We start from the raw sequence: 24,525 nt of genomic DNA, 5'->3' as shown, positions 1-24,525 counted from the left end.
CTTTTATCCCTGGTGCTGACTCTTTACGTGTGCATAGAAAAATAACAAAAGAAAAAAAAAACAAATATAACAGCATTAAATAATAAATGAACAGGTTGGGGAAACCCCAAGTGAACGTGAGCCTGTTTCAAAGCCTTCCATGAAAACAATCATAATAGGCGAAAATAAAAAAAGACAGATTGATAGACATTGATAAAATAAAATAAAATACAATCAGCAAATGGTTTATAAAAAAAAGAGGGTAATAGAAATCTGCACACATAAAAATAAACAAGGGAGATATTTCTCTCAAAATCTCATATACGTAAATTACATTGACTCCTTCCACAGAACTTGTGTAAAGTGTGTTTTTTAGCATAATGAATTAGTGTAAAAGACTGTGGGGTAAAGCAGAAAGACTGTTCCACATGACTGCACTTATTCTGTGTTGAAGCCAAAAGTGATCTCATTTTGAAGTGCAGGTGAGAAGTTAGTATCTGATCTGGCGTGGTTCCAAGCAAGCTGAGACGATATGACGTTGACAGACTGCCGGCCATCGATTGGCAGAGAGTGTCGTCACTGGAAGAGTCATGAGCATGAAGTCAACACAGGAATCAAACCGAACAACATACCAATATGGTGGCACATATTATCTGTTTTTACTTATTTTATTAGTATTTATTTATTTATTTAATGACTCGTTATTCAAACTTGGCTTGTAAAATATCACTCTGTGGTTAATTTCACAAAAGCAGTTCCATTGTAATGAATGTGAATTGAATTGAAAGTGTTTTTTATCCATCGTCCACTGACACCAAGTGTATGGAGCCTCCTGAAAAAAATATGAACTGAACTTCAAATAGATTCTGTTCCCAGAATTGAGTGTTAACCCCGACTAAATGTTTGGTTTGAAAAATCAAAACACTGCTGTTGTCATGGATATTATCATATATGTTAGGCTCAAAGAAGAAGCAGTAATTCTTACTTAACTGAAATGATGACAGTATGAGTGCGTATCTCACACACATTTGTCTTCATAACAAGCTGGTAATTGAAGACAACATCCACATTATTGTTAGTTTATGGCAGCGAAAGTGGGTTTTAGTGTCTGACTGAGGACCTTTTAAGGCACTTTGGCTGATAAAGATAATGTGGCCCAATAGTCACTTGCTGAGACCTGACCTACAAGGACATGAGCAAAAAAAAGGAAAGAAGATGTCCGTTTAATTCGAAAAGAACGAAATCCAAGAGGTGTTGAACTGAGATGATACAGACGCCAAAGGGCCCAATCAGGGGCTCTGTACAAGTGCTTATTCCCTGTAGTGAATTGTATGGGTTTCTCCTGCACAGTATGCTGTAATTTGGCACTCTCCATCCATCCATCCATCTAAACCACTTTTATCCTCCACATGAGGGTCGCGGGGGTGCTGGTGCCAATCCCAGCTGACATCTACGACCAATTTACGTCCAATTTGCACAAATCAGCATGTGTGTGGATGCTGATTTGTGCAAATCAGCATCCACACACGGGGAGAACATGCAAACTCCATGCACAAAGGCCCTCGTTCCGACCATGTCTTCTTACTGCAAAGGCAATTTGGCACTGTATATATATTAAATTGATTTATTGATTAAACTGGAACAAACTGATGTATTTTTCCTGAAATCAGCCTATAAATCAGAAAATAAAGAATAATAATGAATCTGTGTGTGACAGCTTCAATGAACTCAACTAACAACCAAACAAAGAGGCAAACAACAACAACATATTACACAGTAAATTCAGTAAATCACTTTTGTTTGACATCTTACGTTTGTTGGATGGTCACATGAAAAAGAGCAGAGTGAGAGCTCTTAGTTTTTTCCATCTCTGACGCCGTGGTTAAAAATAGCCCCGGTATAACTCACTTGAACTGCGCTGCCAGGGAATCACGGGACAAATCGAGATGATCATAAAGACAATTTATGACCGTCTCTGCTGAGCGGAAGTGGAAACAAGAGTCCACTGAGTTCATTCTGAAGAGATTCAGGTGTCGCTGAAGTGACACCGCTGTGGGCACATTTCCACACACTGTGAACATCAGCTTTGAGTTTCTATCAATAACAACATTATTTTTGTGAGGGAAAGAGGGAAAAGCAGCAGGGGAATGTGGAGGGTGTGGAACCGATACCAACGCGCGCCTCAGCCAATCAGCGCGCACAAGCTGTTCCGAAACCAAAGCACAGGCTGCTGCTTCGCAGGTGCAGAAAACCCCCTGCCGTGAAACAAAGTCCAAAGTACTTAGATATTTTTTTTTTTTTTTTTAAAAAGCACAGGCAGGAAAAAACACCGTTCAAAAGTAATAGGTAGTTTATTGAATGCTGTCAAGAGTGCTTCATTATTCATGTGTTTGATTTTCTTTATTTCTGTGAAACACGTGTTAGTAAATGAATTTAATATTATTTGATTGGTGGAAAAAGTGCACAGAAGAAGTGTTAGTGGACATACAGTAGTAGCAGCAAAACCAATCAAACCATAAGAACTCATTACATTATTCCCTTTTTGGACACATCTGTGTCGTATTGCTGGGTTTTTGATGATCACAGATATGACTGATCACAGAAGTCCTCACTAGTTGGTTACAGAATATCAAAATACATTAGTGTTCATAGTTGTCTGATTGTTCGTTCACTGTGGAGAACTTCTTATAGTCACATTTATTTATTCGCTTGTACCCCGTGTTTATTTAAACTGTGTTGGGAACCTAAATCACCCAAATTTGAAGTAATGTTTCAACTGCTACAGCTATCGTGTATTTTTATGTATGCATAATTGTTATGATTTGCATTGTGTATTAATACACAAACACATAATGGCACATTCATTTGGTAATGTGTATTATTGATGTTGGATGATAATTTGCTTTTGTGTGAAGAAAGAAACCATACTGTGAAGTAATACATTCACTATCCGCTCCCAAACGCAGCTGTACAAAGTAACACAAAGTGGACATCCTGCTGTAGTACACGTACGTTTTGAAGATCCCCCCCCAAAAAAGTAACATCACAATCTACAATGCTTCATATTTTGAATGCACTGTTGAGAAAATCTCGATTCAAACTGTCCTATGGACTTCTCTGGTTACGTCGAGACCTGATGCACATACAGTACAAGTGTGCATCAAATAGTTTTAATGTTCTAAAACTCACCGAATGTCTAGTTTGGTCAGTAGGGGGCGGGTCAAGTGAAAAATACGTCCAACTTTTTGAGAAAAAGACTTTGAAATAATAATATTTATGATGATATTTCACATAATTTCAAAATAAAAGTGTTTGTTTTGCCACATGTGGCCTGCAGGCCGCGAGTTTGAGACCTCTGCTCTAATGCATCGTTCATCGATAATTATGGGGACCAAATATTGTTACCATAAAATTTCACAGTGTCCTCGATTTGCTTGGAAAGAAGACGCATACTTCATGTTTATACTCGTTGGACAAAATGATTAGATTGTGTACTTTGTAGGAAAGGACCAGTGTGCAGGATGTAGTGGCATCTAGGGGTGAAGTTGCATAATAGTAAGTAACATTCTGAATACTTTAGTAAACAAACAAGGCCTGCACATGGAAGAGGACCTGCTCCAATGTAGTATAAAACAATCTAAGGTAATGAAAACGAAACAGTTTTTACTAGGTAATAATAAAAGTGAACGACACAGTGTAAGAGCGGGACATTCCATTCAAACGTCAGACTGACATTTGTGCAAAATGTAAGCAAAGCAGCAAACTTTAGGGCTTCACATCGTCTCGTTCTCAGTCCTTTTCTCCTCAAGTGCTTTCAGTGCAATAGAATTAGACTCCATCACACTGAACAGGTACGAATAAACCTGTGTATGTGTGTGTGGATGAAGAGGCACATTTACAGCTACAGCAGTAGCATGAAAATCAGAACTTCCTGTTGTGCAGTTCCGCAACCTGCCGCAGAGACTCTCTTTGGTTTGAGCCAAGTCTTGTTTTGCTGCTCACCTCCTGCCACACGAGACAACCATGGCTGCTCAGCACCTGAGACCAGGGACGATAGCAAAAATACAATCATCGTTGATTATATATATGTAGTGTGTACATTTATATATTATATAAATTCATTTCAAACCATTGTCAAATAAGGAAATAGTTCACACACAAACGCTGTGATTCTCAGTAGAGCAGTCAGTGTTTTACATCTCGTTTCAACCAGCGATGTTACCGCGCTGCACGCAGGAAGTGATCGGTTTTATGTCAAAGAGACAGACGGAGCAGCCACAAAACGTTTGTGCTGCTGCAAAACACACAAATGCTCCCTTCGACGGGTCATCAACTTCACAAAGACCAAACAGAATTGAATTCTGAATAGAATAATAACATCAACAAGAGCAACAAAAAATCACCAAAAGTTACACACTGTAGTTTTAAATATTAAGATACATCAAACAGTCAAACAGTAACATTAAATTATCTTGATTTAAATAAAAATTGCATTTGCATTGGGCGGCCCATGGCCTAGAGGAAAGTAATTGGGCTCGTAACTGGAAGGTTGGTGGTTCAACCCTAGAAAAGGCCAATGGCAAGGGACTCAATCCCCCATTGCTCCCTGGGCACAGATAAGTGCTGACCACTGCTCCTGCACCTGGCTTGTGTGTTTGCTACTGGTGTGCAAAAATTACTAATTCTAATCCAGCAATTGATTGCAACTAAACAGGGGTGAAGAAGCGATGTTGTCTGAGGGGACGCCCACAGCCTCAACATTTGAAAAGCATTTGTTCTCACCATATTGTTTATCTCCATCAGTCCCTGGCTTGTACTGTCCAGGTGAATGTTCAGGACGGTGGTTTCTACCCAGGCATTATCTGTGTTCCTGCAGTCATCCACGTAACCCTCAAACACCTGAACACACACAAAACACAGCAGCTGCGGGTAAATAATCCATGTGTTCTTCAGTGTCACTGACACAGATATCAAAGGCAGGAGAGAGAAATCAGGAACTGCACTGAATCACATTATGCCACACAGTCTTTTTAAAGCCCTCTCCAGAATCCCATGAAGCAAACATAATTGTGGTGGACTGTTGGCTCCAGCCCCAAAAAAGCCTGAAATTACAGCTCTTGGTTCAAGGCAAAGCAAGTGAAAAATAGATTGGGGGCATCACTCAAGGATCATCCCTGTCTTATTTTTAAATGTGTTAGTATATTAAGCCATATCTGGTTAGTTAATGCTACAAAAAAAGTTTAAATTGCAATATTGCTTTAATTTTATTTTATCAGCTGTAGGATTTTTCAAGAAAATATAACATTATAGGCCGCTAAATGACACAAGACTGCCCCCTAGTGTCTGGTGTCTCCTCGCTGCTCTCTCAAAATGGTTTTAGTGATGAGTAACATGTGTACTTATACAGTATGTGTGTACTTTAACGTTGAAGTTCACCTCTTTGAACTTGTTCATTCATTTATTTACCTTCTGTATTCAGTAACAGTTTTGGCCACAGTTAATGCGTTACTGTGTTATCAGATTTGTTTTCTTGTCCTTCAGAGGCGAACACCGGAAGAAAAAATGGCATATTGCAATGTTTTGGTTTGAGAGGCTGCCATGTTTGTAGTTCTGCAGTTTGACTGCTACATTTTATTATATATTTATTCATATTATATTGCAATATAAGTGCAATCATCTCCAAAAGAAATTTATTTTTAACTGTATTTAAAAAGGGAACATATTAACATAACAAGTAATGTAGAGTTGTTGCTTCTAAGTAAAATAATATTATTACTCTTTAAAGGTAGACTATGTAATAATTACACTTGCACTTGTTTATGACTCTATTCTCTGTTAACTTCTGGTTTTAGTAAAAAAGGAAAGGGAAAGTAAAGTGTCATAAAGACCCACCTTTGTTCCTTCTGATACTTTTGCATCGAGTTTTTCGTACAGTTTCTTCCCAATGGTTCTTTTAAGTGTTACAGGCAGGTGATCGGCAGATTGGACAGGTCCCTGAGGGATTACAAACACACAACAGGTCTTTACATTTATTTCAACAGCCAAAAAGAAAAATATCAAAAGTGAAACAACAGCTGGACTCACCCCAGGTAAAGCCAAGGTGCCTTGGCTCTCATCCCAAACTACCAGATACTCCAAAATAGATTTCTCACTGTCTCGCCAACTAAAAAATAATTATGATTATGCCTTGCAGAGCAATGCTAGGCAAACTTGAGATGACCTACCGTGAGATGACCTACCGTGTAACAACAAGGTTCAAATTCATATTTGGACCCAGTTGACTGAGTGCACCTCGTCCCCTGATGCCAGTCCTCCCTCCTGGGTTTCTGAGGACAGAGGAGATAACATATCGGACGTCAAGACGTGTTTTTAAGGTTGCTGTAAGTGATGTTTGATGCTTTCTGTTATACCTGTAATTATCTAAGGCCTCTGAAACTGATCTGTAGAGCAAGAGAAGATATTACATTTTAGAGATAAGGAGACAGAGGGCAGTACATTCATTATCCACCATTTGATTCAGTATTTTAATATGAAAATCTTTTATTTTCTGAATGAAACACTCATTATGAACACTGTTGCTGTGTAAGTTTATATTTGAAATGGTAGTTAGAACATACCCATCTACATTGTCTCCAGTGTCTTCAGATGCACAGGTCGGCGTGTATGAGCTGAAGCTGACCTGGATAAAAAAAAAAAAAAAGGATATAAAAACAAACCAGAACCAATTTTTACACAGCTTGTGAATTAATGATGGAAATGTATGTCAAATACCTCCCACTGCACTTTCTCCTCTGGCACAGGGAAGCGTGTGAGTTTGCTGTTTGGATAGTGGAGCTGTCGGGCGTGCACGTGAAACCCACCCTCGCTCTCTGACGCGTTTCCTAAAGCGTCGGTGGCTTCATCCGTCGTGGTCGACGCTGCAGGGAAGAGTCACGGTGAGCAGAGATGCGACACAAGATATAGTTGCAAAATAAACCATAAACAATTTCCTGACTTGGATGTGATTGTGCTTCTTTTGGGACAAGTCCCTGACATTTCAGACTCTCCATAATAAACAGCAAGGTTCTGTTTGACAGGCTGACCTGGTGAAACACAATGAAAAAAGAAAGAAAAAAAAAGTGGGTCAAATGCTTTTGACGACTCTTATATAACACATCTGCAGACGAAAATCACAGGGATGAATCAGGAAGCCTTCGCCTCCTGCATTCCTTCCGCAGCATAGTGTGAAATGTTACAGACGTCATGACAAAAATTCAGGTCACAACCTGCTCCTCTAGTCGGGCCAGTCTTTTCATCATGGCAGACGAGCTCGGCTCCTCTTCCCTCTCCAGCAGATCGGTGATGGTGGTCACCCTCAGGAAACAGACAAGCACAGCGCGCCGTTTGTTTACATATGACTTCCACACAGTGACGTAACAGACTCAAATTAGAATGTAAACATTAACAAGTGTCAGAAATACACTACAACTATGAAGTTACAGCAGAAAGTGTGTCATTGATGTCTGCAAAGACAACAAAATAACCTGCTGGTGCTTCTATGGTAAGCTTACATCACATAAGTGTATTTTTCCCAAAATGTCTTTTTTTAAATAAACAATTTGGGTTTTGTGACAGTTAGGGGACAGTTTAACACGCTGCACAGACTATTTGTGCATGTTAAATGAATAAGGCCTCAGCCTACTCTATAAATACCAGGCACTGTAGCAGCAGCTGTGTTCGCTATAATCATTAGATTCATTAGAGTCTCTATCTTTGGCAGACCTCTAGTGCAGGGTATTGATAAAAGATGTTCGATACAGTATCAATATCAATATCTGGACTTCGACACTGATTCCTGAATAAAACTTTTAATGATACTAACTTTGTTCTATATTATTCTGTTTTAACAAAACAAAAATACATAACATACTACAGCAAAATTCTAGTTTCAGTTGAACACTGAGCAACTTTCTGCTCTCATCTTTATTCCATGCACTTTACTTTCAGCATCAGCAACTTAAAACGCAACACACACACACACAGGTGTTTGTGCTGCTCGTCTTTTGAGGACTCACACTGACTTCCACTATAACCATAAACCTGACCTCAACCTAACCACAATACAAATCTGAGCACAAAACTAAACCTGTTCCTCAGAAATTAAGTTCTGCATCATGAGGACCAGGTGTTGGACTCCATGAGGACTACTGGTCCTGACAAGGTCAGTGTTTATGCCAGAACACGTCCTAAAGAGGTAATAAATACAAGCATGAACACACACACACGCACACAGAATAAGCCTTGTATTCTCTTCTCCTTTTCTGGTCGTAACACCCTGTACTCCTCCAGACAGCCAATCACGAGCACTGTTATATCTTGGTCAAACAGCATGCTGCATGTTTATTGGCTCACTGACACTGATGAGGCAAACTAATTTGATATCATATGACAACACATTTGCAGTATTAGGGGATACAGAGTTAGTTTGTTGCCCAGTCGATGCTACGAAAGTATAATAACCAGCCTAATATTGCACGCATTAGGCACATTAGCCCTTTTTTGGTTTCTAATTATGTTCTGTATGTACATTGGTATGTATGTACTGTATATGAATGTAGGTCAAGGCTCCTAAGGGTTTGCCATGTTGATCTGTGAGGTCACAAAATGGTTGATGGACCCACCCATTTCACGGATGATGAAACAATGGGATAAGAGGTGTAGGAAAACTGACATTGATTAAACTGCACTCAACTCAAAGACATATTAAAAGTGTAATAAATGGTCCCCCATAAATATCAGTGCTCTAAAGGATTGTTGTGCAGCAACATTTGGCTAAAATCCCAGATTTCTGTGGGATTTTACTTTTGGGCCGTGTCCATGATGCGTCGCTCCACGCTCTGGCTCTGCTCCTGCTGAGTGGACATCAGATATCTGTCTTTCATCAATGCCTCCCAGGACAACAGCTCCTCTTCCTCTACCTGAGGAAGCTCATTTTCTGAAAGAAAGGTGTCACATGCACAGTATGACACACTACCTACTTGTGTGCACAGAGAGAGAGACTTTGTCAGTTTTGGACAAAGGAATCTCGACTGTAAACTGAATAACTACGATGATGAATACAACCAAAAACGATCATGTAATATCGCTGTAATTCCAAATTACTTTTTATAGCTTTTCTTCAAAGATTGATGATTACGAAAATACATTGTATGACAATAAATGTTGTTTTACCAGCGAGTGCACTTTCAGAAAAAAAAAATCCCACACTTACTGAACTCTCTGCATAAGACAGGAGGCCTGCACAGCACCATGTGCCTGATGAAGAGGTAAAGATGGCTGAAGATGATGAACGGAGGAGGGGCAGCCGGGCGACTGTGGTACTCCTTAATCAGCTCATATCTTTGAAACTTCCATATTCTGTCTGTGTTATCCTGCACTTCCTCGAATGTGAAGCTGAGGAGCAAAGGTGAAAACAGCAGGACATCGCCATCAAAAAGGGCCTCAGACACTGATGAAATGATGATGAAAACTCACTTGAAGATGGCTATGAGCAGGTTGAGCAGCAGAATGTTGGCAAAGAGCAAGTAAATACAAAGCATGAGGATCGTGAGCCCCTCTGGGAAAGCTGGTGTTTGGTCTTCATTCAGGACAGGACACTTGGGCTTTAGAGGATCAGATCCATTCATGGTGCAGGAGTTGATGTCAAATTCAGTGTCTGTGAAAGGCAAAAACATTAATGTCTCTTTGGTACACCGAAACGAAATGTTTGTAAAAATGGATTAACATACAAATTATTCAAATTAAAGCTGCAAGCAGCATTGTGCGGACCCTCGCAGTCGTCCTCCTGCCAGCAGGTGGTGCTATACCCTTGACTGACACCACTGTGTGAGTGTTCAGGGCCTAATTAAGCACACCTTTCAAGTACAATTAAAACAAATTCTGTTCTTGATGTTCACTCACTGTCAATATTTTTGGGGAAATCGCCGAATATGATAAGGTACGGCTCGTAAACTGCTCCGCGGAGAATCCAGTCCAGCCGATTGTCATTGTGGATGAGAATGCCTTGTTTGGCCACGCCGTACGCCACCACCCAGATACTCAGCAGGAACATGAAGAAGAACATGTCCATCATCTGGAGGACAAACAAACATCACTCACACACTAGAAACTTATAAAAAGGTCACAGTGATCTTGACCTAAAACGTTCAACTACCAAAATCTAATCACTTCATCTTTGAGTCCAAGTGAACATCTGTATCAAACTGTAGAAGAAGATCAAGAAATATCCTTAAGGCATATTTGAGATGGGATGTTTGTTTGGGTTGAAACATAAAAATCATTAAATGAATCATTGAAAGTAGCTGAATGTGTAATTCATCTTTGAGAAAACCAGCAACAGAAAAACACCTAATATTCAACACAAGGATCACTTCTCATCTGCTGATTCCTCTCTTTGTATTAGACTGTTCTGCATTAGAACGCTTGTGCTTGTTGGCACATCATTCCGTCAACCTCTCACCATCCTCCTGACGATGATGATTTTGGGTCCCAGTGTCCGACTGATAGTGAAGATGGCCATGAGACGGAGGCAGAAGACCACAAAATCAATGCAGAGGATGATTTTACCCGGGTAGAAGAGCTGAGACGTCAGCCTGAAATAGAAAACACAGGTGAGTCACAGATAACCCAGCAGGCAGAAGTTTAAAGAGGGAGAAGAAGAGGTGTGCTCACCTGAATCCAAGGCCGATAATAAACAGAACGATGGACAGAACATCTAAAATATTCCAAAGGTCTTCAATATACATCCTGGATTTCTTACGAAACCCAAAGCCATCGGGGTCATGAAATAGCTGAAATGAGGGGGAGACGAACAAATTCATGTGACTTTAGTAAAGCTGTGACAATGCAGTAATGTATATTTCTTAGAAAAATAACTAAACCCACTCAACAAACCTTAGCAGAGAAAAAAAGCTCATTGGATGGACATACATTTATCTTTTTCAGAAAAACAAAATAATATAACTTAAGGATGCTTTTTTTTGCAAAAGTTATTGCTATTACTTTGCATATTTTTCTTATTGCCAACTAAATCCTAAGGAAAGACTGACCCCAACATCTCCAATATTTGGTCCTAAAAGAGACTCAAAGTTCAAAAGAGGTATAGGACCTGCACACTTACTCAAAAACTGTCTTCTGTCGGCCTTGTATCCACAAGAAATAAGGATTGTGACTTGTAGTTTGACTAATTGCCAAACTACAAGAGTCTCAGAACCCCACAGTTCTGTCCACAGGCATAAGCAATATGTCCGTCAGTCTTAGCTGCAGCTTCTCACCTGTCTGACCTCCTCACACACCAGCGAGATTAGCCAAATGTAGAGCAGCACCTCTCCTGCAGAGGGCGTAGTCTGGAAGTCGATCATCAGCACCACAGCAAACAGGAAGAGGAAGGCAAAGTAAGACACAATATTCCAGTAAAACTTGACCTGTGGGGCACTGTACAGGTAAACCAGTCTGGACCAGCTGCTCAGAGGCTTCAGGTGCCGCAGGTTGGGGGAGTCACTGTGAAAAAACAAGGTCACTGCAGTTAGAAATAACTTAATGTAATGAAAAAAAGAAAACAACCTATAAACATTTTAATAAGAAATGGTCAACAAATTGAGTTGGTATCTACTTACATTGAATGAGTTTAAAGCTCTGGTGGAATCGTTTCAGTCTACATTGTCTGTGTGCGAGTGTTGTAACTTTATGTAACTTTGATTTTATCTGTTGTTTTTACCCAAGGACATTTTCTTGCTTTTGCATGGGTATGAATTATAACAATGGCATTGTGAATTACAAACATAATGTATAAAATATTGTATTGTGAGAGAATTTTCTTAGAGAAAATATACATACATAAATGCTTACTTACTGGGCACGAGAATTTGTTTTGAGTGTACTTCCTGTCAGAGACTGCACTGTCTTGATCTCCTCGCGCTTTTCAGTCTCTCTCTGGATAGTTTCATCACGTCTAAGAAAAACAAGAATATCAAATCAAAAAGGATGGAAAGGATGACACAGGGGTGCAGTACAAGCAACACTACTCAAAACAATCTAGAATCAAACTTTTAGTCGACACAAAATGCACACAAAAGATAATTTCTTCACAAAATCACATAACAGGAAGCAGATTTTAAAAAAAAATCATCAATAAGACTGACCTGAAAACCAGAAAGCCAGTGTAGATAAGGGGGAAGAAGACCATGCAGACCAGTAACCTCCACACAGGGTTGATGACTGAAAGCTCACCACACCAGATTTGAGTCAGAAGAGCCTGGAGGACACACGTGTTTTCAGATTGGCTCATAGTATTTAAGAACTTACTGTAAGAACTTGTAATATGTGTATCAATAATACTAGATCCGATTTGAATAAGTCTAAAGACAGGTGAAAGTGAAGATGCTGATCTACCTGAACACCTGACTGAGCTACAAAACTTTTATTGTTAGCCTCCAGAGCCAACCTCAGGCACGTTGTACTTCCCCACAGCGGTGACACACGGACCAACAGCTTCTGAGCGCGCTCCTCATCATCGCTGTGGCACCTGCTGAACACACCTGTCACACGAGCGCACGCACACTCAACATCAATGCAAACCTTTTAAAAACGACTGTATATACTATAAACGCCAGGTACATCAGTTAAGTCTGTCATTATACCAATGGCTTGTTTCTCATAGTGATTGGCAAGGTCTTGCATATCCTCTGACTCGTCAGCATCACTTGCTTCTTTCGCCATTTTCTTCAGGATCGTACTGGCAGCCAGCGCGGCAGATATACAGTCTAAACACTGTACAGAGACACAGGTATGGGTATGTTTTCAGACACAGAAAGAAACTATGTAAATGTTCCTCTTTGTGTAGGTTTGACGTTTTCATCACCTCCTCCCAAAAGATTTCAGCCAGCTCCTTGTTGTTCTGGACAACAGCCCAAAGGAAAAGGTCTGTGGCTGAGTCCCGCTGGATCGCTGCTTCACTTCTGTCCTCCCTGAGTTGATTTCGGGAATCTGCTTGACTTTTGGACAGCTAGAGGAGTTAAAGGAGAGAAGTTAAAGTGATGTCTATGATGTCTATGATGTTATATCAGTGTCAGTCTGGGATAACTGGGAAGTTTATGTGCCTAATATATTGAAAATATTTACCCTACAATATTATAGAGTCTAAGTTTCTCTAGTTTAAGAAAATGGAGAACGTCTCAAAGCCAATTAATGTGACAGACTTCGAACAGTCCACCAACAACATCCGGCTTAACGTGTTACAGAAATTATATTAAAGACTTCTGTCCAATATGTATGTAAAGTTGGGCAAAGCCATGTGAGTGTATGTACTGTATTAGATCAGCAGGTGAATGCATGAATGCACCTATTGCCTGCAGAGGACATCCCATCATAAAACTTACAGTAGATAATCATGCATTGGTGTAATTGGTGCATTGAATTCTCCCAGAAATGGAAGATTTGTGAACTCCTTCAGGTCGCTCTCCCACAGGGTCTTGATAAAATTCTAAGAGTCCACACGCAGAAGATAAATTTGGCTTTAAATATGTGAAGTAGAACCTTTTATGGATGGAAGTGGCAGCAAAAACTAGAACAGGATCGTCTGAAAGATGGGGAAACATGGGAAATGTGGTCTTGAGCAAAGCTTTTCACCCCGACTGGTAACTGACATTTGTAAACTTCTCACTTTCCTGAACCAAAGTCCATAGAGAAAATCACTGTTTTTACCTTCACTGATCACTGTTCTGTAATGTACTGCATAAATCCTGTACATTTTATCACAAAATGTATCGACTGGTGGCCAGAATTCAGTGCAAAGCCCAATATATGACAGATGAACATACTCACAGATGAAGATGAATCCTCCAAAGTCATGTTGAAGTCGTCTCTCGTGGTGGAGGGAGGGTAGATGGGCTTGGTAAAACTGCCCAGCAGGTGACGCACCTCACCACACACGTGAGTCATGGAGATGACTTCACCTTGCCCCAAGTGAGCTCGAGGCCTCAGGCCGAACGGTGTTCGCCCACTGCGAAAGGAGCTGTGAACCCGCTTGGCCAGCTTGTGGAGGAAGAAACCGTTTGGGAGCTGTTTGTAGAGTTCGGACAGAGTCTCCTGGTCGTGCAGGAAATCCCTCAGACTCACACCATTCTCCAGCAGCAGACTCACAAACTCAGGCTTGTTGCCAACGAGGGCTGAGAACATGGCCCAGTGGAGGTCAGTGGACTAGAACATGATGATGAAGACAGTAAGTAAGGTGAGCCAAAGTATCATACATTATATGATACAATTTTAATAACTTTTTGTTAGTTTAGGCACACAAAAAAATACATATTCACTTTTCCCCCACTCCCCACAAACTCCCCATAGACTTTATATAAAAAAGAAAAAAGACATAGTCTTCAGGTCTAAAAAGAGACGCCTAGGAAGTTGGACGAAAGCAGCAGTCAGCCACCAGGGGGCAACTCTGCTGGTTGAAAAAAAGGAAAAAAGAATTCCTTTTAATTAGATGTTTATGGGAAAATGAGCCTCAAGCTGTTCACTTGATTCATAAAGTCAGTTAAGCTTTTCCTGAGGAGTTAATGGTCTCAAACGCTTTTATGTTCACACTGACAAACAGATGATAAAGCACCGCACTGTTGAATGGACCCCAGTGTGATTGACAGCTAGTGCCATCCAATAGGTGCCTGTTTGCAGGTGACATCTGTGAATTTCCAGTTTAAAAAAGAAAAAACTGGGTCACTTTCTGAAAATGTATACTAGTTTCCCTTATCTTTACAATGACAAGAAAGATTGTAGCACAGGTTCAAAGTTGAAGACCATGTCTGACAGACAGTCCCACCTTCCACTGGCTCTCCTCAGTGAAAATCTCAGTCTCAGCTATATCCACTCGGTTCCAGCCTATAGCCAGCTCCAGTTGCCTCTTCCAGCACTGTGACTCGCTGGTCCTCGAAGCTGAGCAGAAAAAAAAGAGGTTTCAGTAAGCCCATATAATGGTGCAACAAGCAGCTAGTTATCTCATTAATATCATGTGTTAGGTCTATTGTTTAAAAGCAATTTTAAGATGATATCTTGAACTACTTTATTAGCCAAATTATATTTAATTGAAAATTATGTAGGAGCAAATCTGTAAACCAGAGAATTCCGTTGTTTTTGTCTGATAACTGACAAGCTTATTATTATTATTATAATGTAAAATGTACGGATGAATTTTACCTAAACTCCATTACTTGAGTAATGATCTACACTAATAATTATACATAAACAATATGGTCTGGACATGGTCTGGCAGTGAGGAGCAAGATTTTACTGAAACCACTGCCAAGATTGTAAGAGATTGGACCGTTCCCTGAAAATGTATTTTAATTAGTCCAGAAAAGCTCAGTCAGGGAAACAGTGTACACCGTCTTTTAGCTTGTCCAATGATTCATTATGATTAAAACATAAAGTGAACGTCCAGGACGGCGAGCTCACTCTTCATATTAGTTTTCTATTATCACAATAATGCATGATTAAGCTGGGCCTGTGCAGGTTTCATACATCTCTTTCCAGACAATTGCAAGAAGCGTATAATGTTTCTCTGTAAGGAAAGAAAATCTTTAAGCTGAAAATATCTGCAAGTGTATCCATGTCAGTTATGCACATTTGATACCACAGGCCATAATTTACTGTTCGAAAAGCAACATGATAGGTGCTAAGTGCCGGTTTGGAAATGGCACCATTTCTGTCTTGATGCTTGATGCTGTGTTGCTGCATCTTTCGTCAGTCCAGTCACTACGTATTTTGTGGAAAACAAACTCCTACCTTTGAGTAATGCCTGAAGAATAGCCACGTCTACATCCCCATGACTGTCCTCGCTCACTCTGAATACTGTCAGCAAGTGCGGCAACCTGATGATGTCCTGAATCTACAACGGAGAGCAAACAGGGTGTTTCACTTCACACTCGGGTAAACTGATAGAAACCTTTAACAAACTATCACCTAAGATATCTACTAATAAACTCATTATAATATACTGTTTGTTTATTCAATACAAAAAAAGCTTTTGCGACATTTTTTAGCAGACGCTTTTATCCAAAGCGACTTACAATGGAATTGAGCACACAGCGTACCGGTCTTAACCACTGAGCCACACCAAACTTGACATCGTAACCTTTGGCTAGTCTAAGCAGTCCTGACCACTTGATGTCAATAATTCAGTAAACGAGAGGATTTCGTCACTGGGTACTGGGTGTTGTTAGTAAATGAAATTAGATCGTCATCTGCATAATACAGAATATTAACTTATTTGCTAATGATGTCACAGCACTGAGGCACATTACAGGGGAGATAGACATTGGAGGATGGACTACTATACTGTGATACATGGTATTAAATCAGGGGTCAGCAACTCTTCAGTCCCTCTGCAGTGACTCCTTGTAGCTTTTGATAAATAAAAAGTGTTTTAATATTCTGTGCATCACATCCAATGTCCAAATTGAAATATGGGAAGCCATTCCAGACACTCAGTAATGTGCATATGAAAAGGGCACATTTGTAGTTCTGTCCATCTTTGGATCCACATACTTGTGCAAAGCAGGTTTTCTCAAAATACAAATATTGTTTTATTTCAAAGTACTTGTTTTCTTAACTTTATGAGGTTGGGTGAAATGTCAACAGTTTTCTTTTTGTAGTTCTTAAATTTCATAAATCCCTCATGTGGAGGTTAAAGAATATGGATATATATATATATATATATATACAAACAAATGACTCTGTCACTCATACTAAAGGCCGCAGCCCCCTGTACACTCCTCAGAAAGTGTTAACTGAATTTAAACTTGAAATTGGATTCAGGTCATTAATGTGGTCACGTACCATCTTGGTCCACTGTATGATCTTCAGGTCAGCAAAAGTTTCATACTCTTGGCTAAAGAACTTCTTCAGCAGCTGGTGGACGAGGGCAATGGTGACACGGCCCACTGGCAGCCCCGCGACCTGGGCAATCACATCTGCTATTCTCCCAGAGCCTTCCAGAACCACACAGGGTGTACCATTCAGCATGGCGTTATAGATGGTCTGAAAGGAGACTCAAAGTCAGACGCGATGGACAAAGATAAAGAGGCTTGAAAATGATTACTCACAGTGAGAGTTCCTGGACCTCCATCCAAAACCACACACACCACAGGGATGGTCACGCCACTCTCTGGAGGTTGGACAATGAGAAATCAATGTTAAATGCAGGGCAGATAAAAAGGGAAAAAGGAACAGAGACAGTATCTGTCTGTATGAGAGGTTACTGCATTTGTAAACAGACGCATCAGCTCATTTTGACCTCTGTTTCCAAGATGCTTTCTGGAGATGCACTTCTCCAGACGGCTACGCAGTTCAATCTCCACGCCATAATGACCGTGGGTCCCGTCGTCCACCAGAAGGAAGTGGGTGTGGTTGTTATCGAGGCAGGACAGTCGGCCCTGACCATTGATGTCCATCAAATAATGCGCTGGGAAACAACCCTGCAGAGGAGAGGCATGGAGTAAAAGGAATTTACAATTCAGATGATTCAGATTCACATAGATAGTTTTCTGTACCTCTGAATGCACCAAAGTGTCCCTGTTGTGAATCGCTCCCCATGTTGCCACTCCAATAGCTACGATCTGACCCTGCGAGGAGCTGCTGCTCAGGGCGTAGTCTCTCACAGCCTGCCCCACATGCTTCATCACACCTGTGTGGGTGCCACCGGTGATGATCCATGCTCCTGAATGCAACACACAGCGTGTGTACAAATTCAGTTTTACATATACAGTACATGAGAAAGCTATGGACATTAACAGTTTAACGATCATGCATGCCTCTTGTCCGGGGAGTAGATGAACTGATACCACTCTATTGTCCAGACCAGAGGTGTCAAACTCAAGGCCTGAGGACCACATGCGGCTCACCACTTCATATCATATTATAATGAAAACGTGGCCCGCGTTCTCCTCTTCCTTTAAACACAGCATGTGTGGCTGAGGAACAGCAGCCAGCGAGGTGATAGAATATAATACTGAATAATATATGTAATAGGTATTAAGACATTATTGCATTATTAAACATATTACATTCAACACTTTTACTTTGAAATCTGTGAAATAGCATCATGAATATCTTAATTGCAGTATCATGATGGAATATTGTGCAATAATATTAAGATCATATTGCCCATACTGAACAGTTGTTTTTTGTCCTTACTTTTTTTTCTCTACACCGGCCCCCTGTTGACCAGACTAGATGCTCATTGGCCTTCAGGACATTTGAGTTTGACACCAGTCTGGACAGTCAATATGAAACTACCACTAGCAATCAAATGTAACCAATCTAAAAGGGACGGACGTCCTGCACGTCCTGCACAATCACAGTTAAGTGCACTTTACATGTTTTGAATTTGTCTAAAATAGCTCTAAAATCACTTATTTTACTAAAGCAAAAAAAAATCTCAGCAGTCACGAAAAGTCATCCCACTCCACTGTAGGAAACCTGAGTTTATCCTCAAGTTTTTCAGGGGACAGATTTCTCTCACACACACACACATTTGTTTTGGTCTCTCGTCACTGACTGACCTGTCGTCTGAGCCACTTTGATGAGACCTCTGTGGAACATGTTCTTGAGACGAGCTTTAAGATAGAAGTTCTTAGCTCCTCCTGTCACTGAGATGAGCAGGTTGGGAGGGGACAGTTTCCACTGTTCCGTCAGTAAGCGGTACAGGACTTCAGGACTGGTGTCAGTGGACGCGCGCACATACTGAGAGTGGACACACAAGTGGAAACCCAGGTGTGAATGTAAAGGGTAAGACATGCTTGCAGGCACACATTTAAACACACACGAAAAAGCAAAAGCATTGTCTCACTTTGCCTGTCTTTTGGCCACTCCCACCAAAGCTGATGTCCCCAAAAGCATCCGTCGGCACTTCGTGAACATGTCTGTGTTTGTCCCATGACTCTCCAGTGAAGTCCTCGGGCTTGATGGCCTCGTCCACATGATCAGTTTTGAAGTAACCACACTTGCATACATCCTCTCTAGAGTGGGAGCACAGAAACCACAAGTTATGGCATTTTCATGCACAACTTTAAAGCTGCAGGATGTAACCTTTGGTGAGTTTTGGTCTTCATGAACAAAAACACTGCAACATTGCTCTGTCAAGCAATACTATCAGACCTCACTCATGGACCATTTACACCTGGCATTAGAGTGAAAATATGATCAGAAAAATTTCTGATCTCTGATCTGTGATCAGATAGAGATCGGATAGCTCTTCACCACATGTCAGGCAGGTCTAGCTCTACTGAGTTTTTTTTTTAAATCGAATTTAAAGAAGCACTTGTTCACTGTGGTGTATCGGTCTTAAACAGTTTGTTTTATACAGTTTTAAGTAGATTTAGTACAGTTTGTTTTATACAGTCTGATGTAGTTTTAGTAGGTCTGTAATGTTTTAGTGTGCGTGTTATTCTATAAGCGTTGTATATTGTTATTGTATTCTTTTTTTAATGTCTGCCCTGCGCATATTTCACTACACTTTGTATGTTTTTATTTATAAAGCGTTCATGTACTGCCGTGATTTTTCACGATTACAGATTACAGACAGCTCGACGAGAGTAGCAGCTACTGGAAAGAAACCGGGAAGAACTAATCACATTTTCATCCTCTCTCACACAGACATTCAGGGAAGTGACTCCCCTTGCATCACCACAATAACACAACCTTGTGTTATTGTGTATACACATACGTACATCAATGGCAAGGTCAGTTCAGAGGCTTTCTACATCAAAACCACACAGCTGAGAGCAGTTCAGCCTACCTGACACCTTTTTCAAAGAAGCAACATTCCTTCTTGCGGATGTTTTCCCTGATCCAGGAGCCAAAGGCACAATGCTGGAAGGAAGGAGAGACACAGAGGTGCTTAGAGGGTCTGACTGTGTTGAGTGCCATAGCCTGAACCACTTGGGACTCCATGGCTTTACTTCTCCAGGAGGGAACATGGGAGGGTTACACTGCACAGATCTGCTGCGGGCTGAGAACTGAGAGCAGTTCTCAGTTGGCAGACGCTGCTGCTGCTGCTGCTGCTGCTGCTGCTGCTTCTGCTGTGGGTGCTGGCTCGCATCAGTCAGCACTGCATCAGTGATGTCAGAGCAGAGTCACAGCACCCGCAAAACTGACCAACAGGAAGGAGCCCGGCCCCAGATCTGGATCGATCGCTCACAGCATTTCTAGGAATGGATTAAAAGCATGGCAACATGCCACAGCAGCAGGTAATGGCACATAATAATCTGAATTTCTTTTTAATGTTTAAAATATGTGTGAGGAATATAGTTAATATAGTACATGTACTGTATCTAGGTGAAATTTTAAATTTCTGTCTTAAAACTTAGTTTTTGTATAATTTTACTATACATTCAGGTCTAAATATTGTATTTTTTCCCCATTTATTACTATAACACATTTTTTCACAGCTGTTACATATTAATATTTTACACACAAAACATATATTTACTTTATAAAATATGACAAGTGGTTAAAATGGGGTCAGCTGTCAGCGACCACAACAATTAAAAATATGTTTCAGTAAAACAATTAAAATGAAATAGAAACTTTTTCTATTGTGTCCTACTGCTTTTATTTGATCTCAGTATTAATGAAAGGATAGAAATGTTCGCGATTTTACATGACATACACCTTCAGAACCTCAGCTTTTACAAACCCGTTTTGAACTGCGTTTATCTTTGTCCTATCTGTGCATGCATATCTACAGTTATAATTGGGTTACATGTTTTTATAGATTATTTACGAAAACAAAAAGGGGTTGACCTCACTCATGTCCCATGCTGCTCATGACAAATCACTTTTTGATCCACACTCACCTTTTTAAAACGAGAAACCACCCGATTTAGTCCAGGTTTGGTGAACTGCTGAGTCAAATCCTGTGGATGAACCTTATTCTCAGATTTCGGCAGCATGTCTGAAGAAGCAACACAGCAAGTCAGAGAAAAAGTACTAAGTGATCATCTTCTGTGAGGGAAAGGGCAGAGCACGCAACTTATCAGTGATGCACTCCTCATCTGTAAACCCTGCACAGGACTTAAGTATTCTGACAGATGCTTTTATCTCACTGACATGTGACCTGCTCTGCATTATCTCTACTTCCTCCACTGAGGACTAAACAAAAACACAAGAAACTCTCAACTTAAACAAATGGATGAGACGAGGCACAAATCCACACTGACCCACTGACTCAGCCGTCATGTCCTGCAGTGGCAACAGAGAAACATGATTGTTCTCCTGGAGATTAGCTGCTATTGCCTTGTTTTGTTGCACTGTTAAATGGCTCCGCCCCCTTTCTTTTTTTTTCTTAAGTCAAATTCTGCCAGAATGTGAATAATCCACCGTCCACTCAGGCTTCAGCACACCACAAGGATTTATATAAACAGTATAGGCTATTGGCTCAACACATTCAAGACGGCTACTCTTCAAGACAAAGAAAATCAATCAGTTTGCAAATCTGAAAACAGAAAAATGTTGAGAATAAATAAATAAATAACAACACCTTTTGGACAGTCTTCAGAGCTTCCTTTCAGTTGGACAAAAGACAGCGACAGCATGAAGTTGTTCCTGAACTACACAGTGGAAGTGCTCTATGTCTCATGTCGTTTTCCAGGTGTTAGAACCATAGTCAACACATGTTGCCAGGTGATGCCTCCAGAGTATTTCACTGTGGGGATCTGGTTACTGAAGGAAGCGCGGATTGTTGTTAGAAGTACCTGTGTAACTTCTTTCTTTCTTTCAAGCCAAAATTCAAACAGCACAAATGCATGAAAAGTTTTTTTTTTTTCTTTAGTAAACAAATATTGCATAGAGGTGTAAATGTCAGGTGGAATATGTGGAGTTTAGGATTATAAAGTATAAATGTAGTATGAATTAATGTCCCCCAGTGCTTTAAACATAATACTGTTATTTGCTAAATACCTTTGAGCAAAAACAATTCTGTGGAAGTTCACTTCAATAATGTTTGATTTTGTAAAGTTAACTCCCCATTGAAAAAGTTACAGTGTGTGTTTTACACCATCGGAAACTGGGGCTAATCATGCTGCTACTTCATTTACGAGAGACTTGGGCCGAAGTTCAGCTTTTAAGACTCTTTAAGCATCTATGTAACACAAATGACCTGATAACGAATTGTGTTAACAGGAATTGTGATAAGATGGAAATCTCCACCTTCCACAGTCATGGAAAATCATTAAAATGAGTGACTTTTTCTGGTCTGAAATCACATCTCAATAATTTTTAAAATGTAAAACAAATTGCTATAGAAGAATGATCCTGTAGAGAAATGTAAAAGAAGAAGAAAAAAGTCACATTTATTTGTGTCTTACAGGTTTAAGCCATTGTTTTGAGTCTCCACCACCAGATGGCAGCACATCCCCGCTGATCACAGCTGCTCACAAGCTGGAGAGTTTTACTGCTCTAGAGATTTAATAAAATAACCAGCTCAAATCAAAACCAAAAACATTTACTTCACATTTATTCATCCAGGAATTCCTGTGCGAGAGAAATCTCTTTTCTTTTTTAAAGAGGGAAGCCTGTCCAAGACTGCTCCCCAGTCACAGTTGAGTTATACATAATATAACACATAATATAAAACAACAGTCAAGGGTTTGCACAGGGGGAATGGAGAACCAGTTCAATTAAAATAACTGCAATTACTATCACTACAACTTTTATTACAAGCTTTAATCAAATTATTCCATGAATAGTGGCAAGAGTAAGTTCACCGTAAACTCCCTGGAAAATGACAATAATAACAAGAAGAGCACCATCTTGTGGAGCAAAGGTGGAGATGCACATATACGAACTAGAGGAACTAAATATTTCAGCTGAAAATCGTCAATGATATAAATTATATCAGTCTTTTTAAATTCTTCTCAAATTCACAAAGCAAATCAAAAGATAGTCATCATAAAAAAATGCTGCCTTCATTTTTTTAAGCAGCGTAATACTAGGAAAATAAATAAAAGAATGAATGGATGGATGAATGAATGAATGAATGAATAAGTAGTGTTTAGCGTCTTCAGAAGAACCTTTTTCCTTCAGTTGAGGTTCTTCTGACTGTATTTACCTGCTTAAATTCAGAGCAAACAGAGCCTCTACACCAGGGGCCTCAAACTCAAAATGACTTGGGGGCCGGTGAACTTCTAGTCTGGTCACGAAGGGGCCCGGGGCCGATCAAGTGAAAAAAGTCCTGTTTAATAATTACAAATTAAAATAATATCTTGATAATGCGTCATGATGTTGCAAATTAAAAATAGTCAGCATGAGACTGCACAACATTTCAAAGTAAAAGTGTTTGTTTTGCTACTTAATAACAAAAAAGAACATGAAGATGATGATGCAAAATTAATCTTTACATAACAAACAAAACATCAGACAAGCTTGCTTATAATTAAATGTAGACACTTATACATTTAATAATGTGATAAAAGTAAGCCAGTGTATAAATGTAATATTAATATTATTATTCCATCCATCCATTTTCCACTATGAAAATATTGTTGACGGGAAAGTTTTCATTATAACTTGAAATTGAACGTAGGGCCACAGAACACTGAGAGCGTGAGTTTGAGACCAGTTCTACACTTTCCATAAAGAACCAAGAACATTAATCCTAAATTTCACCAAATTAATATTACACTGGCTGTTCCTCCTCCTTAATGTACCCACAAATACACTGAAGTTTTCTATGTAAAACAGTGATGACTGAAGGTTTTACAACATATGTCGCTACTGTGATTTGATTTGTGACGTATATCTGAAGTCAAGTTTCAATTAAATACTTATAGACTTAAAACAACATGTGACATTACTACATGACTCCGGTAAAATAACTGCTATCCAGTACGTATTGATTATTTTCATTAACGCATAATATGTTGATTGGTGATTTCGTCCTGTAAGGAATACTTCACCGATTTGCATTTAGCTTTGTAATGTATAAAAATTGTGCTTCCCAACCTCAGTTTCCCGAGTCGACAAATATCTTCATTCTTTTTTGTTGTTGTTACGTGCCCACCACTGACACTTGGTCCAAGCCTTGGTCCAAGGCTTGAAACTGCAACGCTAATTCCTCACCTTTTAGACCCACTCGTTGGGGGACGGGACTTTTCCCAGAATGTAAACAGTGTCCGCCATCTTTGCTAATTGTTATGCTAACAGGACCAAGTGTCACTGTTGGGTACAAGAATATATTTCTCAACTCTGAGGTTGGGAAGCACAATTTATTATTCTAGTAATACAAAGCTAAATGCAAATTGGTAAAGTATTCCATTGAAAGTTTCTCAAATTTTATAAGCGTTGTCAAAGGTTTTGTCCACTGTGAAGGAACCAAGTGTTCAATTCTTCAATTCCATTGTAAGTGGCTTTGGATAAAAGTGTCTGCTAAATTACATGTAATGTAAAATAAAAGTGTTCACATTAAAACCAGAAATCAGTTTTTTGACCGGCAAAATAGTTGACAATTAATTTAGTAGT

The 24,525-nt window shown here is 39.8% G+C and overlaps 1 protein-coding gene across 1 annotated transcript; it reads right to left on the bottom strand.

The window, feature by feature from the left end:
* Nucleotides 1–3,625: 3,625 nt before the first annotated feature.
* On the bottom strand, nucleotides 3,626–21,664 carry trpm2 (transient receptor potential cation channel, subfamily M, member 2). Its single transcript, XM_044048439.1, has 34 exons — nucleotides 21,548–21,664; nucleotides 20,865–20,962; nucleotides 19,805–19,878; nucleotides 18,857–19,025; nucleotides 18,570–18,750; nucleotides 17,559–17,725; nucleotides 17,303–17,483; nucleotides 17,112–17,173; nucleotides 16,846–17,046; nucleotides 15,793–15,895; nucleotides 14,831–14,943; nucleotides 13,840–14,214; nucleotides 12,878–13,021; nucleotides 12,657–12,786; nucleotides 12,409–12,554; nucleotides 12,159–12,271; nucleotides 11,870–11,968; nucleotides 11,292–11,517; nucleotides 10,690–10,808; nucleotides 10,478–10,610; nucleotides 9,919–10,090; nucleotides 9,493–9,673; nucleotides 9,230–9,411; nucleotides 8,821–8,953; nucleotides 7,245–7,332; nucleotides 6,974–7,061; nucleotides 6,751–6,896; nucleotides 6,597–6,658; nucleotides 6,390–6,419; nucleotides 6,219–6,305; nucleotides 6,064–6,142; nucleotides 5,872–5,973; nucleotides 4,762–4,878; nucleotides 3,626–4,017 (listed from the first exon to the last, which is right to left on the bottom strand). Exons 1-34 carry the CDS (start codon nucleotides 21,600–21,602, stop codon nucleotides 3,901–3,903), a joined length of 4,473 nt encoding a protein of 1,490 aa, XP_043904374.1. The 5' UTR covers nucleotides 21,603–21,664; the 3' UTR covers nucleotides 3,626–3,900.
* Between the last annotated feature and the right edge of the window lie 2,861 nt (nucleotides 21,665–24,525).

This window comes from Solea senegalensis, linkage group LG2 (assembly GCF_019176455.1).
Source record: "Solea senegalensis isolate Sse05_10M linkage group LG2, IFAPA_SoseM_1, whole genome shotgun sequence".
Lineage (NCBI taxonomy): Eukaryota > Metazoa > Chordata > Actinopteri > Pleuronectiformes > Soleidae > Solea > Solea senegalensis.
The sequence above is the reverse complement of the archived record's forward strand: the minus strand, read 5'-3'. Positions and strand labels throughout refer to the sequence as shown.

What these genes read in the sequence shown, in the direction of transcription:
- trpm2 (XM_044048439.1), bottom strand. Translation starts at nt 21,602, where the DNA reads ATGCTGTCGCTGTCTTTTGTCCAACTGAAAGGAAGCTCTGAAGACTGT. An exon ending in TCATCATCGTCAGGAGGATG is followed by an intron (nt 10,091 to 10,477) that starts GTGAGAGGTTGA and finishes TTTGTCCTCCAG; the next exon opens with ATGATGGACATGTTCTTCTT. An exon ending in TTTCCCCAAAAATATTGACA is followed by an intron (nt 9,674 to 9,918) that starts GTGAGTGAACAT and finishes TGCCTTTCACAG; the next exon opens with ACACTGAATTTGACATCAAC.